This window comes from Triticum urartu, chromosome 7 (genome assembly GCF_003073215.2).
Source record: "Triticum urartu cultivar G1812 chromosome 7, Tu2.1, whole genome shotgun sequence".
NCBI classification, from domain to species: domain Eukaryota; kingdom Viridiplantae; phylum Streptophyta; class Magnoliopsida; order Poales; family Poaceae; genus Triticum; species Triticum urartu.
In genome coordinates this window covers 37068811-37081736 of record NC_053028.1, presented here as the reverse complement: position 1 = coordinate 37081736, position 12926 = coordinate 37068811, and the positions used below count along the sequence as shown (strand labels likewise).

Sequence of the window (12926 nt, the reverse complement as noted above, 5' to 3'; positions counted from 1 at the left end):
ACGCTACGGATCGGATGAGGTCAAACCCGGGTGTCCTGGTCCGCACGCGCAGGCATGGAGACAGAGTAGACTCCATCTAATCCAACCCCACACGGCACGGTCGCAATCCTCTAGACTCCGGCTCGTGCGTACTCTGCTTCCGCGTGCCCTCCGAATTCCAACCGGAGACCGGCACGCACGGGGTGACCCTATAAAATCCCCACCCCCACGTCTAGCTCGATCACTAAGCAAACAAGAATCTCCTCATTCGCTCGAGGAGCAGCAGCAGCAAGGAATCCTTCTTTCCAGACTGCCTGATTCAAGCATCCGTCAGTAGAGGATCCATGGCTATGGAGAGGTTCTTCACGGCGCTCGTCTTCTGCGAGGCACCGCTGGACGGCTACGGCACGTCGGTGCTCACCGCCGGCAGCACCGACACGGTCAAAAGGCTGGTCTCAGGTGGTGGTGACGCGACGAAGCCGTTGGTGGCTATCAAGCCGGACGCTGAGAAGGGGCAGGGTTTCTTCACTGGCAAGCAGATGGCGCAGCGGCGTGCTGGGTTCGAGCTCGCGTTCGACGGCCTCAATTGCTTTGACACCGTCGTCATGCACTGAGCATGTCATTGTCATGTCGCTTTCTTGATTTTACTCTGTATAGAACTTGGATCAGTTAGAATGTTTGAGACGTTGGTGGGGTTGTGATGTTTCGTTCATTCTAGTCTAGTATTTGACCGGTGCACAATCTTGTTTACAAACGAAAGGAATTTAAAGGGGACATCTCCTAGTATCATTTTATGTCTTCGATTCCATGTCATGTAGATCATTCAGTCAGACTACTGTTTGACTATCTGTGGCACGCGCTTGTTGTACAATTAAGAGGTGTGGCTGGTAATACGACGTCGAAAATTTCCCTCCGGCTCTGCTTTCCTGTGCATGTACCATCTCTTCCTGAAAAGTAGTAAGAATATAAGAGGAAGATAATGACACTGAGGAGAGAACAAAACTAGTCTCTGCGTGTGTGTAGAATTGAAGTAGGAGTTGGACCTTACAGGCCAAGCTTGCCATTTGGCAAAAGAATAGCCCAACTTTGCTTAGCAATGCTTGACAGAAACAGAGCGAGCGTACATTAGAGATATATCGATCATGATTTCAGATATCACTGTCTGTTAGATAGTTCCTTACAGTGAGAATGTGTTCGAGTGCTAAACGTAAGCAACCCCCTTCTGGATCCCTAGAAGAAAAGGGGAGCAAACCATACAATAATTGCATTTCGATCTTAGCAGTCATGTTATCAGGTGTTGCCAAAAAGGTTCCCGATACCTTCCATTTCTTGCAGTAATTTATCAGAATATGTTGTGACATGGTAAATATGTATTGTACGTACATACTAAATTAACTTCAGATTTTTTTTAATAACTTGTAGAGTGTGGTTTCATCAATTGGTTCAATGGTAACACCATAAAGATGGTTGCATTGGATACGTCCTTCTATTAAGATAGTGGACTTCTGAAAGGTAAGCACACAGACACTCATATTTCTTTCAAAAGGAAGCTTGCCCTCAGCCTCTGCGTCAAAAAAATGCATACAACAAAATTTATTACGAGGTTTTTGGTTATTTATAGAAAAAAAATAAAGGAATGTACGTCCAGCCAAAGCATCGACAAATATAGATTACAGGGAATGCTCATGTGTTACCAATCCTATTACATGAGGCAATACAAATTATGAAGCAAGAGGGTTCCTGAAAAGGACTTAAGAGCATCTACAACAAGGCCGATATGCCGATAAACTAGCCGATTTACCCCTTATCATGGGTCAACCGATAAGTTCTCGATAAGTGATGTCCCCAGCATTGCTATAAACTTTGTTAAAGTTTACAAAATTAGACTTTGGCCAAAGCCAATATGCGGAGTAAATAAAAATGAAGGGTTATATTATAGACTCCATCTAACCTCCAGACTCCGGCGACCGGGCACGCAGAGGGCGACCATTAAAATTCTCACCCCCGACGTCCAGCTCGATGAGCAAACAAACAAGAATTTCGTTCGACGAGCAGCAGCAAGAAATCCGTCCTGACAGACTGCCTGATCAAATCTCATCTTCATCATAGAATACATGGCCATGGAGAGGTTCTTCAGGGTCAAAAGGCTGGTCTCAGGTGGCGACGACGCGACGAAGCAGGCGGTGGCTACCAAGCCATACGCTGAGAAGGAGAAGGGCTGTTTCTCCGGCAAGCCGATGGCGGAAAGGCGCGCTGGTTTCGAGCTTGCCTTCGACGGTCTCGATTGCCTTGACACCGTCGTGATGCACTAAGCATGTCGTATTCACGATTTTGATCTGTATAAAACTCGGATCAATTAGAAATAAGAATGCTTGACGCAGGCGTAGGCTTTTGATGTTTTTTTGTTCATTCGATTGTACTACTATTAGACATATGGCGTTGAAGATCTTCTTCCAGGTCTGCTTCCGTCAGCCTCTGCCTCAAAAGTACAAGAGTAAGAGAATAGTAGCTACTAGGAGAGAACAAAATTAGGGCCTCTGTACGTGTGCCAAACTTGCCATTTGGCAAAACAATAGCCCGACCTTGCTTTGCAATGTTGTACAGAAAAACAGTGTGGATTACAACTAACTCGAACTTGATTTCAGATATCACCATGTCTGTCAGAATGATTGTTCCTTGCGGTAGGGGTGGAAACATGATTAGGAGAAGCGGTCTCTGCTTCAGTCACGGTATGGCAGATAAGCATGAGTAATTAAGTATGTCCACCGCCAGAAACAAACTCTTTTCTTTGACGGGGAGACAGTGTTTTTTCTGCGGGTCGACGTGGAGATGACGTAACCCCACACGGCACAGTCGCAATCCACATGCTCCTGCACGTGTGTACTCAGCTTCCGCGTGCCCTCCCAGTTCGAACCAGGCACCGGCATGCACAGGGCCAGGCCTCGAGCCTCCAAAATCCCTGGCCCCGACGTGCAGTTCGGTCACCAAAAAAGAATCCAGTGGCCAAGCAGAAATGCTTGATGAAACCAAGAACCTGATACTCGTAGCTTGAGCTTAGCGTGATGTTGTCAAATTTGTTCCCAATGCCTTCCATTTCCATGAGTGTTTTTCAAGCAAGACATTCAAAGACAAAATGCACAGTAATGGATCACATGGTTATTGACACACGAGGAAGAAGGTATGTATGGATATCTTGCATCATATGGACTCTAGGTCTCCAGCACGGTAGGTGAGCAGTTTCTAAAATAAATGGCTGACTTGATGATCTGATGGTACGTAGCCACAAACTAGCGTAGTATTAGAAATCGGGTGCAGACATGTGCGGATTACAATATGCGGACGACACTTTGCTACTCTTCGAGCCCGATGACCATAGTATAGCCTCGATTAAGCTCATCCTCCTCGCTTTCGAGATCATCTCCGGCCTAAAGATAAACTTTTTGAAGAGTGAGGTGATTGCCATTGGGATGGACAATCCTTGTGCCACTCCCATTGCCAACCTTCTTAACTGCAAACTAGGGAGTTTTCCAATTAAGTACCTAGGCCTTCCCATCTCGGACAAACACATCTCGATTCTTAAATGGGAACCCTTATACGGTAAGGTGGCGAACCGGGTTAGTCCCTGGCGCAGCAGGTTTTTATCTTCTGCGGCTAGGCTGATTCTGACAAACTCTAGCTTGTCCTCCCTGCCCCTGTTTACTATGGGCATGTTCCTGCTGGCTGATGGAGTCCACGCCAAGCTCGACACCCCTAGGACTAAGTTCTTTTGGGAAGGAACTGGGACAAAAAAGAAATACCACCTGATCAAGTGGGCGGCGCTCTGCCGCCCCAAGAAATTCGGTGGCCTTGTGATCCTTAACTCCAAACTCATGAATGTAGCGCTCCTTGTCAAGTGGATCTGGAAAGTTTCCCAGAACGAACAAGGACTTTGGGCCGATATCCTTCGCGCCAAATATTTCCCCGATGGGAATTTCCTCACCTCAAAGGCGAAGGGATCGCCTTTCTGGAACGGGATTCAGGCTGTTAAACCTGCCTTCACGCTAGGGGCCAAGTTCTGCGTTAAGAACGGGAACTCCACGAGGTTCTGGCTCGACCATTGGCTTGGGTCGGAACCTCTTTGGCGTAGCCACTTTGTCATCTATCAACTTGCCACTAACGTCGACATTTTGGTGGCCGACGCGCTCAGAACTAACCCACCAGCCATATCTCTCAAAAGACCACTCCTCGCCCATGAACGGGCAAGTTGGGATGGGCTCCTAACTGCCTTGCAAGGTGCATCTCTCTGCCCTGAGGCCGACACGGTCTCGTGGTCCCTCTCGAGCTCCGGGAAGTTCACGGTCCAGTCGCTTTACAATAAGCTGACCGAGGGACCGACTCTTGACATAGCTAGGGGGCTATGGAAAGCGACTATTCCTCTGAAGATCAAAGTTTTTCTTTGCCAATTATTCCGTGACTGCCTCCCTCTTCTAACAACATTGCCATTAGACACGGCCCTTCGGATGGGTCTTTTTGCGCGTTATGTGGAGCGCATGAAGATGCTAACCACATCTTCTTCAAATGCCACCTAGCTCGTTTTGCTTGGAGTGTCGTCCGTGATGCGTTTGCGCAGAACTAGAATCCCCATACGGCGTCGGACCTACGTGGGATCCTTCTCGCTCATAGGGGTAGCTTCGGGCGCGTGCTGTGGAGATGCGTAGGGGCGCTGTGCTGGTCACTATGGACCACCCGTAATAAGATGACTATCGAACACAAGTTCCTTAACCATCCTGCTGATATTATTTTCAAATGCCACTTGTTTCTCCAGACACGGACACCGTTGGGGAAACGGCGTGATGCAGATCGGATGATGGAGGCCATGGAGCGGATCCGCACGATACAGTTTGAAGCCCGTCACTAAGATGTTGCTCGTGGTGCTACTGGCTGCTTGTGTGCTAGTGTTGCTGTTTCTCTTTATCAGGCTGAGGCCGGTTGCATGTTCCGTACTTTTGGCTTCGGCCACTTACCTTCTGTTGTAGTTTCTGTGTTGAACTTGTTGAATGCTGCCTGTCGGTGGGCTTTATTAATTTAAGGCCGGACGCATCGTGCGTCTTCGTTCTAAAAAAACATGTGCGGATGTTATTGGAAAAACTTGTTAAATTATGTGAAACAAAGAGTGCCAAGAAAATAGATGAATATATGTGCAATGCCAATTTCTGCTAAATGTTACTTTTTTTTAAGAAGTGCCACATTTATGTTAATAACATCAGCAAATTACACCACACGGAGAAATCCAGAGAGATAGCACACCAAGACAAATTACACGAAACAACCCCAATGAAAGAAAATTGTAGAAAACTCCTCCTTGGTCGCTGGAGCCGACAACATAATAACTGAACGTTTCAATTACCACCGTGGCTGGCAGGGAAAACCATATCAGCAAAGTTGTGTTGTAAGCCATGGTGTCTCTCGTGAATGGCATCACACTAGTTGTTGTTCATTGTCAGGGGGAGAAACTATTCATGAAATTACAACACACGTGGCATCTCGATGAAGAAATCCAAAGAGATGGCACACCAAGAGAAATTACAAGATACATCCCCACCAAAGGAACTTTGTAGAAAAATCCTTGGCATGCCGCCACAAACTAGCTTAATATTGGAAATCAGGTGCCTGACATGTGGGTATGTTATTGAAAAAACAAATTAAAGTAGTGAAACAAATAGTGCCAAGAAAATAGATGAATACCTATTTACTGCCTATTTCTATTGAACATGACTTGTGAACTGTTTATTTTATCTTATTCTTCAGAGGATATATCTCAAACTCTTGTTTGTGATGATCGCTGCATTATTACCAGGATTGTTGTCTCGACTACCTTTCAAGGTTCATTTTTTCTATTTTAAATTTGGTGTGGTTGGTACTAAAATAGTTTTGGCCTCAAAATTTTGGATTACTTTCCGAGCAAAATCAAATGAAATGAAATGTGGTAACAAACATCTAATGCTGATCAATTTTTTAAAAATTACTCAGATGTAAATTTTGAAACTTTTCAATCAACAACAATGCAGATGGCTAGATGGCCAGTGACTACTGCCGCCGATAAAACATGCACTCATGAAGCTATTCGAGGCCTGAGTATATACGGATTCATGGATTCACTGGCAAAGAAGATATGCTCCAAGAACCAGGAACATGATTCTCGTGTGTTGAGCCTAACCAGATGTTGTCAAATATTCCAAATACGGATCATTTCTATTAGTACCTTATGAAATGCAAACATATGATGACAATATGTGCACTGTCAATTGGATGGGAACGCCAAACACGGTTAGTGGGATGCGGTATAGCTACATCTTCCCTTATAAGGAAGCACAACGATGTAGGTAAGAACCAACTCCAACTGATGGAAAGCGAAGTCAACCATGTGTTGACTACGAAATGTGTCTACTGGTTTTTTTTTTGTGTGCAAAACCTTCTTTTAAGGAAATTATGGATTTAGTAGTATTCATGCAATGTTCATAGTAATTGCTGGATTTTACATGTGAAGCCTGGCATTCATATTTTATATTCCTAGATCCGTTGATGCGACCCTTGCATTTTGTATTGGCGTGATAAGGTTGGTTTTCCATCAAGAACGGATTTGGCTCTGTCGCCAATGAATAGTGGATCTTTTCCCCATGTTAAATCATTGGCATCGACTATACATACGTAATGTTTACTTTTCAATTACGAATCCCACCACTCCAGGCTCCACCAAAACTGTGACACTCCAACTCCGACCTAACTGCTCAGGTTGAAATTTCCTATTTTTTTTTCACTAGAGGCTCCGTTTCTATCTTAGCCGCTCCCATTTTGTATGTGCTGAAATATACATATATAAGAAGTACATATTTCAGGTAAAAAATAACCTCTTTTCCCACAGGAAATCATCATCACGGTGCTAAATAGGCAAGCGCTGGTGCAATGGTACTATTTCAGATGGTCTAGATGAAGATGCTTTTATGGGGATCTAATGACGGTGTATAGGATGAGAAGTAATCCATTCGGAACTTATGAAATACTGCACACGTATTAGAATTAAGATGTTTGATTCCGTGGCATTAGTAGTTCTGTTGAATACTACACACGTTGGAGTTTTTTTTTCAAAATTTCCAGCAAGTTTAACAACTCAACATAGACGAATATGAGAGACTATTAGATCATCACAGAAGATATAATAAGACATAAAAAGCGGTGTGCACACAATCCTCCTTCATCGACTATGTATGAAGATTTAGCCTCTCAGCAGCTCCAGGAGTAGCACGCCACAATCACTTCACACTAATTTTTCTTGGTATTGCGTAAGAAGATAGGACGGTGTAAATATTCTTTCCATCGACCATTGCTCAAAAATATGCCCATGCCACCGATCGGGGAACAAAGGGTCATAAGAGATTGTGGTGCAAGAAACATACTAGATTTTATTTTCCTGACTAGATGTCTACTTGTGAAACGAGAGGATGGTAAAGATAAACCGATGGTGGGTGAAGGTTCAGTTAATATAAGTAATTTTGTGTCAGTATGTGTGGTTGAGATATGATTTTGTCTTGACAGTCCAACTAAATTGATTTTTTAGAACTTAGAACTGTGAATTCAAACCTATAAAACACCATTCACTCTCTCTCGTAATTTCCCCCAAAAAATAAGCTGGCATTCTCACTTCTCATGTACCAACCAGGCAAGCTCCCACAGCTAGCTGTAACTCCTCGTGGCTGATATCTGCTATGAGCAAATGCGTCCGCCCACCATGCCCCTCTTCCAATATGAGTAAACCACCAACAACACCGGTGCCGTTAAGCGGAGACAATCTACCCGTGGTAGCCAATGCATTTCAGTTATCAAATGTTTTTGTACCGAAAAAGGGTTCCCCGCTTTATATTCCAAAGCAAACCATCATTGTACACATCCCAATGCTGGGGCGAGCAGTACATCAAGCCTAAAGAAAAAGAAAAAAAAATAAATGCCAACAGCGACAGCTCGACAAAGCTTGGCAGACCCGCGACCGTTGCGCCTTCCGGATACAAACCACTACAGCCCTAGGCTCCGATCTACCGCGAACTAAGCAGCACCTCCAAGAAGGGATGCGACGCCGACGACGCTGCTGCCCGAACAAGACCTAGGGTTTCCCCCAGTACGCGGAGGGAGGTGGGGGATAGCTACTCCCGACACCCACCAAGAAGGGATAGTGGCACCCGCCGGTGTCACCGCATCGGAGCCGGACGAACTGGCAAGGATTTCTCCCGCACGCCAAACCCCACCAGCCAATCGGAGCTGACCAGCCAAACCACCGCCCAACCATGCGCCACCCCGGTTGCGCCGCCACCAACACCGTCTTGCTACGAGCACCACCACGAGGCCAAGAAGACCGGAGAGAAGATCCAAACGACGGGAGCAGTAGCACCGAGGCCGAGCGGGAGGGAACCACCTCCACTGCCGTCGTACGGGAGGCTCGCGCCTTCGGCACCGTCGCGGTAGCCGTCCGGACACTGCAGCGGGGCATACCAGGCCACCCCTGGCCCGGCCAGGCCCGAAATAGGCCCGCTAAGCCCCGCCGGCCACGCTGCAGCAGGCTGGCGTCTACGCCACCAGCCCCCGCCGATCATCGCTGTTGGACTTCAGCCCTCAGGATCAATCACATCAAATCATGATGAACACGCAGACGAAAAAACTTTTGCCAAAGGCACCTGTCGTGCCTTGTTTTTTTTTCTTTATTTCTTCTTTTTCTCCCGATGTTACAAAAGCTACGCCCTGGCTGCACATATATATACTACTTGGATCAGGACTCCTAGCCGAAGCTGATTACTACTAAACCTATGACACGCAATTGACCAAATACAATTCCTAGACGAACTATGACACCTAGACCAGACTTGTAACCGGACTCAATTCTAACTGCTTAAACCAACTACTCCTGCATATACACGTATACTACCAGGACAACAACTAAACTAAGACAAGATTATTCTAACAATCTCTCCCTAATCTTAACTTGTCATCTCCTCGTGCTCTTCTTCATCTTCACTCGCTGGAGATCCACGACTTGATGATCCAAACTCCGACGTATGATCCGGACTACCAGCCCATACGGTCACATCTACACGTGCAACGTGCAAGACTGGACGCATCATCAGTCTTCACGTCGTACGACTTAACTGGTCACTGTCTCACATCGAGCTTGATCTTCAACTTGTCATATCCGTACACTAAGTATGACCCGCCTGGAAACATGCAACACATCTCCTTTGCTGCCATGTTGTGCCACCGCCATTGCTTGGCCACTGCCTTGCACTCGGTCCGCACCATACTCCTTGTACTTGCTTGCAGTAGATCCACTCTCCATTGGTCGCACACCTCCTCGCTTTACGATGGCTTCGCCTACCACTGTCCGTCTCCGGCATCACACCGAATCCACACTGGCCGCAACCAGGATGCTCCACGAGGACGTGGACATGACTCACGGAACACCGTGCACACTGCATCCACTCCAACGAATCATCACCAAGACGAGCACTTGGACACGACGACGACTCACAGACGCAAAGACAACTGACCGTGCAAACTCGCACGACTCCTTGACTCATCCGACTCCCCCGGACGATGATCTTGATGAGCTCCAGCACCACACACTGGCACCACCTCTCCCATCAACGATCTCTTTCCGCCGTCTTCCCGACGACAGTCTGCGGTCTCCCTCCATGTCGCTCCATAGAACGACGGTTGCTTGATCCTCTGCGTCGCTGCATCACCCAGCAACTTCATCGCCCGCCCTTCCTCGTCGCCGCACCACCCAGCAACTATATCGCCCGCCCCGAGGCGCTAGTCGGGTCGCTACCCCGGGGCAAGCACTCGACTCTTGAACCTTGCTCTGATACCAATTGTTGGACTTCAGCCCTTAGGATCGATCATATCAAATCACGATGAACACACAGACGAAAAAACTTTTGCCAAAGGCACCTGTCGTGCCTTGTTCTTTTTTCTTTATTTCTCCTTTGTCTCACGATGTTACAAAAGCTACGCCCTGCCTGCATATATATATAGATGCAGACCAACCATACCAACACGTACTCTATACTACTTGGATCAGGACTCCTAGCCCAAGCTGATTACTACTAAACCTATGACACGCAATTGACCAAATACAATTCCTAGACGAACCATGACACCTAGACCAGACTTGTAACCGGACTCAACTCTAACTGCTTAAACCAACTACTCCTGCATATACACGTATACTACCAGGACAACAACTAAACTAAGACAAGATTATTCTAACAATCACCGCTCACCACCGCCTCATGATGGCCACGCCAACGCCACGCCTGTCACCGGCCCGCCCAGGCCCAGATGGGGCCCGAAGGGCCCAGATCTGGGTTGGGCGGGCGCCGCCAGCCCGCGCCATCGCGCAGCCCCGCCGCCGACGGCGCCGCCGCCGCCCAGAACTCGCCCCTGCCGCAGCACAGGAAACCCCGCCGCCGCACAGGACCGCCGCCGCCTGAAGACACCGCCCGGAGCGCTCCGTCCCGCGCCGGAGAAACCCTAGACGTGTAAGGGCCGGGGGCCGCCGCCGCCAACGTCGCCCGGGCCAGGCCCGCGGCGGGCGCCAGCGCCGGCGGCAGGGAGGAGGGGGAGGGCTTGCGGGGAAGGAGGGGAGGCGCGGCTGGCCGCCCGCGGGGGCGGCGCAGTCGCGGTTGGCGTATCCAAGTCAAGTTTTTTTAACAGTCTATCAAATGTTTTTGAGTAAAACAAATGATTCATTGTCATTAAACTCTGTGTATGATTTGGACTTCTACATATCACTGGTTTATTTCGGGATTTGGTCATTGTTGCGTGTGACTTACAAGTATCAATCAAGCCATATTCAGAGAGGACTCTTTGCTAGTCGCACCTGGGCTGGAAGTACTCGGATTGGGCCTAGCCAACAATGACTTGACGTATCTATTGGCAGCTTGAAAGCAAGAAGGGCGATGCACTGCAGATAGAAAAGTAACTCAAGAAGCTCTTGGAGGCCCCAAAAAAGAAGGAGACATTTTTCAAGTAGCAGAGCAAACATGCTTGATAAAACCACAAACATGATTCTCTTAACAAGAACTTGACCGGTTGCGGTCAAAAGAGTTCCCAAAACCTTCCATTTCTATGAGTAATTTGTCAAAATGAAACATGCAAAGACAAAATGGATAATAATAGGTCACGAGGTTAGCGGCACACGAGAAGGTGGAAGATATATATGGGCAACCTCCATTATTTGGTACACCATGTTCCCACACGGTTGGTTAGCTGGCACTATATCCCAGATAAAAGAGTGGAATTGTGATGACCTAATAGCAGGTAGTCATAAACTAGCTAGTACAATAAGAACTGAGGTGCCCCGACATGTGGGAATGTTATTGGGAAAAAACATGTTAACTTATGTGAAACAAATAGTGCGAAGAAAATAGATGAATATTTACCTAATGCCTATTTCTAATGAATGTGACTTACGAGCAACAACACAACAGTCCATCTGTCTGCTGCTTTTCCCTCCCAATGAGGTTTGAAATATGAAACATTTGAATTACAATCCACTTCCCGCTCTCCTATCTAGCCCAACTTAACAAGTGGAACCATCGATCCCTGGACGATTTTTGGAAAACTAGTCCCACAACTGGAGTAAAATTAACGTGCTGACAGGTAGCATAATAAGAAAACAGGACAGTTTGCATTCCCATTTTTTTCTCCAAAATTACCAGGCAACAATTTTTTTTCTTTCTAAATTTTCATTTGCAAACACACAATTTTCTAAATGTGCCGTTATCGACAGAACAGTTTTTTCTTAAAGTTGCCATTGGACCATGCCAATTTCTATAATGCATGTGTCTTTTGGCATTGTACCATGGCAACTTAAAAATATATCACCATGGAAACTTAAATCACATGCTATTTAGTACTTTAGAGCATTACATTTTTATGTTTTGAAGCATACTCATCCGTTCCATAATTTGAACTAAGACCACGACAAGAATTATGGAATGGAGGGAGTATCAATTTTGCTATTTATGGCACGGCAATTATATTGTTTAGCGACAACTTTTTCACTTTACTACATTTTTCAATTTTGCCTGATTTTTAGCGACAACTTTATAACTTCAGTGCCATGGCAACTTGACATCTATTGCCATAGTACTTAAATTATACAGCCATGTTAACTTAACATACGTTGCCTTGAACTGGACCATGGCAACTTCGTGTAATTTTATTCTAGACTACTATGCGATGTTTGCCGTGTAGGTTATTTATTCCGTCCTGGACCATGTCAAATTCATGTAGTGTTCTACTTCTTTAATTACTATGCGAATTTGTCATATACAAATTCTCATTTTTTTCTGTGGTGGACCATCGCAAATTCATGTAGAGTTCTTATTTTTTTTAATTACTATGCGAATTTTTCATATAGAAATTCTCATTCTGGCTTGGCACATGCTGGTCGCAGGAACAATGCAAATAAGAGGCGTGGCTGGTAATATTCTGACTTTGCCTAAATAGTGCAAGCGGAAGAGAATGAGAGTGCGGAGAGAGCAAAGTTACTGTCTCTGCATGTGTGCAGAGTTGTAGTGGGAGTTCGATCTTATAACAAACAACAACAACAACAAAGCCTGTAGTCCCAAACAAATTGGGGTAGGCTAGAGTCTGTTTAGATGATGAACTTGAGTTTAGATGATGAATTTCAATGATGATGTTCGGCGGCCGAGGAGAGGATCACAGTTTGGCCGCATACACATCAATCATGATAGAGCGGAGGGTCATGCGAAGATCATGAGAGACTACTTTGACCCAAAGCCAACCTACCCGAAGAAGTACTTTCGCCGGCGCTTTCGGATGCACACAAGTCTTTTGCGGCCTCCTCACTGTGCCGTCGCGGCCACCACGGCCTCCTCGCCACGCCGCGCACCTCC

The 12926-nt window shown here is 46.4% G+C and overlaps 1 protein-coding gene across 1 annotated transcript; it reads left to right on the top strand.

Moving 5' to 3' along the window:
- The first annotated feature begins 209 nt into the window (after positions 1-209).
- LOC125521765 lies at positions 210-780 on the top strand. Its single transcript, XM_048686828.1, has one exon. The coding sequence runs from the start codon at positions 324-326 to the stop codon at positions 591-593; it is 270 nt and encodes an 89-aa protein (XP_048542785.1). The 5' UTR covers positions 210-323; the 3' UTR covers positions 594-780.
- Positions 781-12926: the final 12146 nt, after the last annotated feature.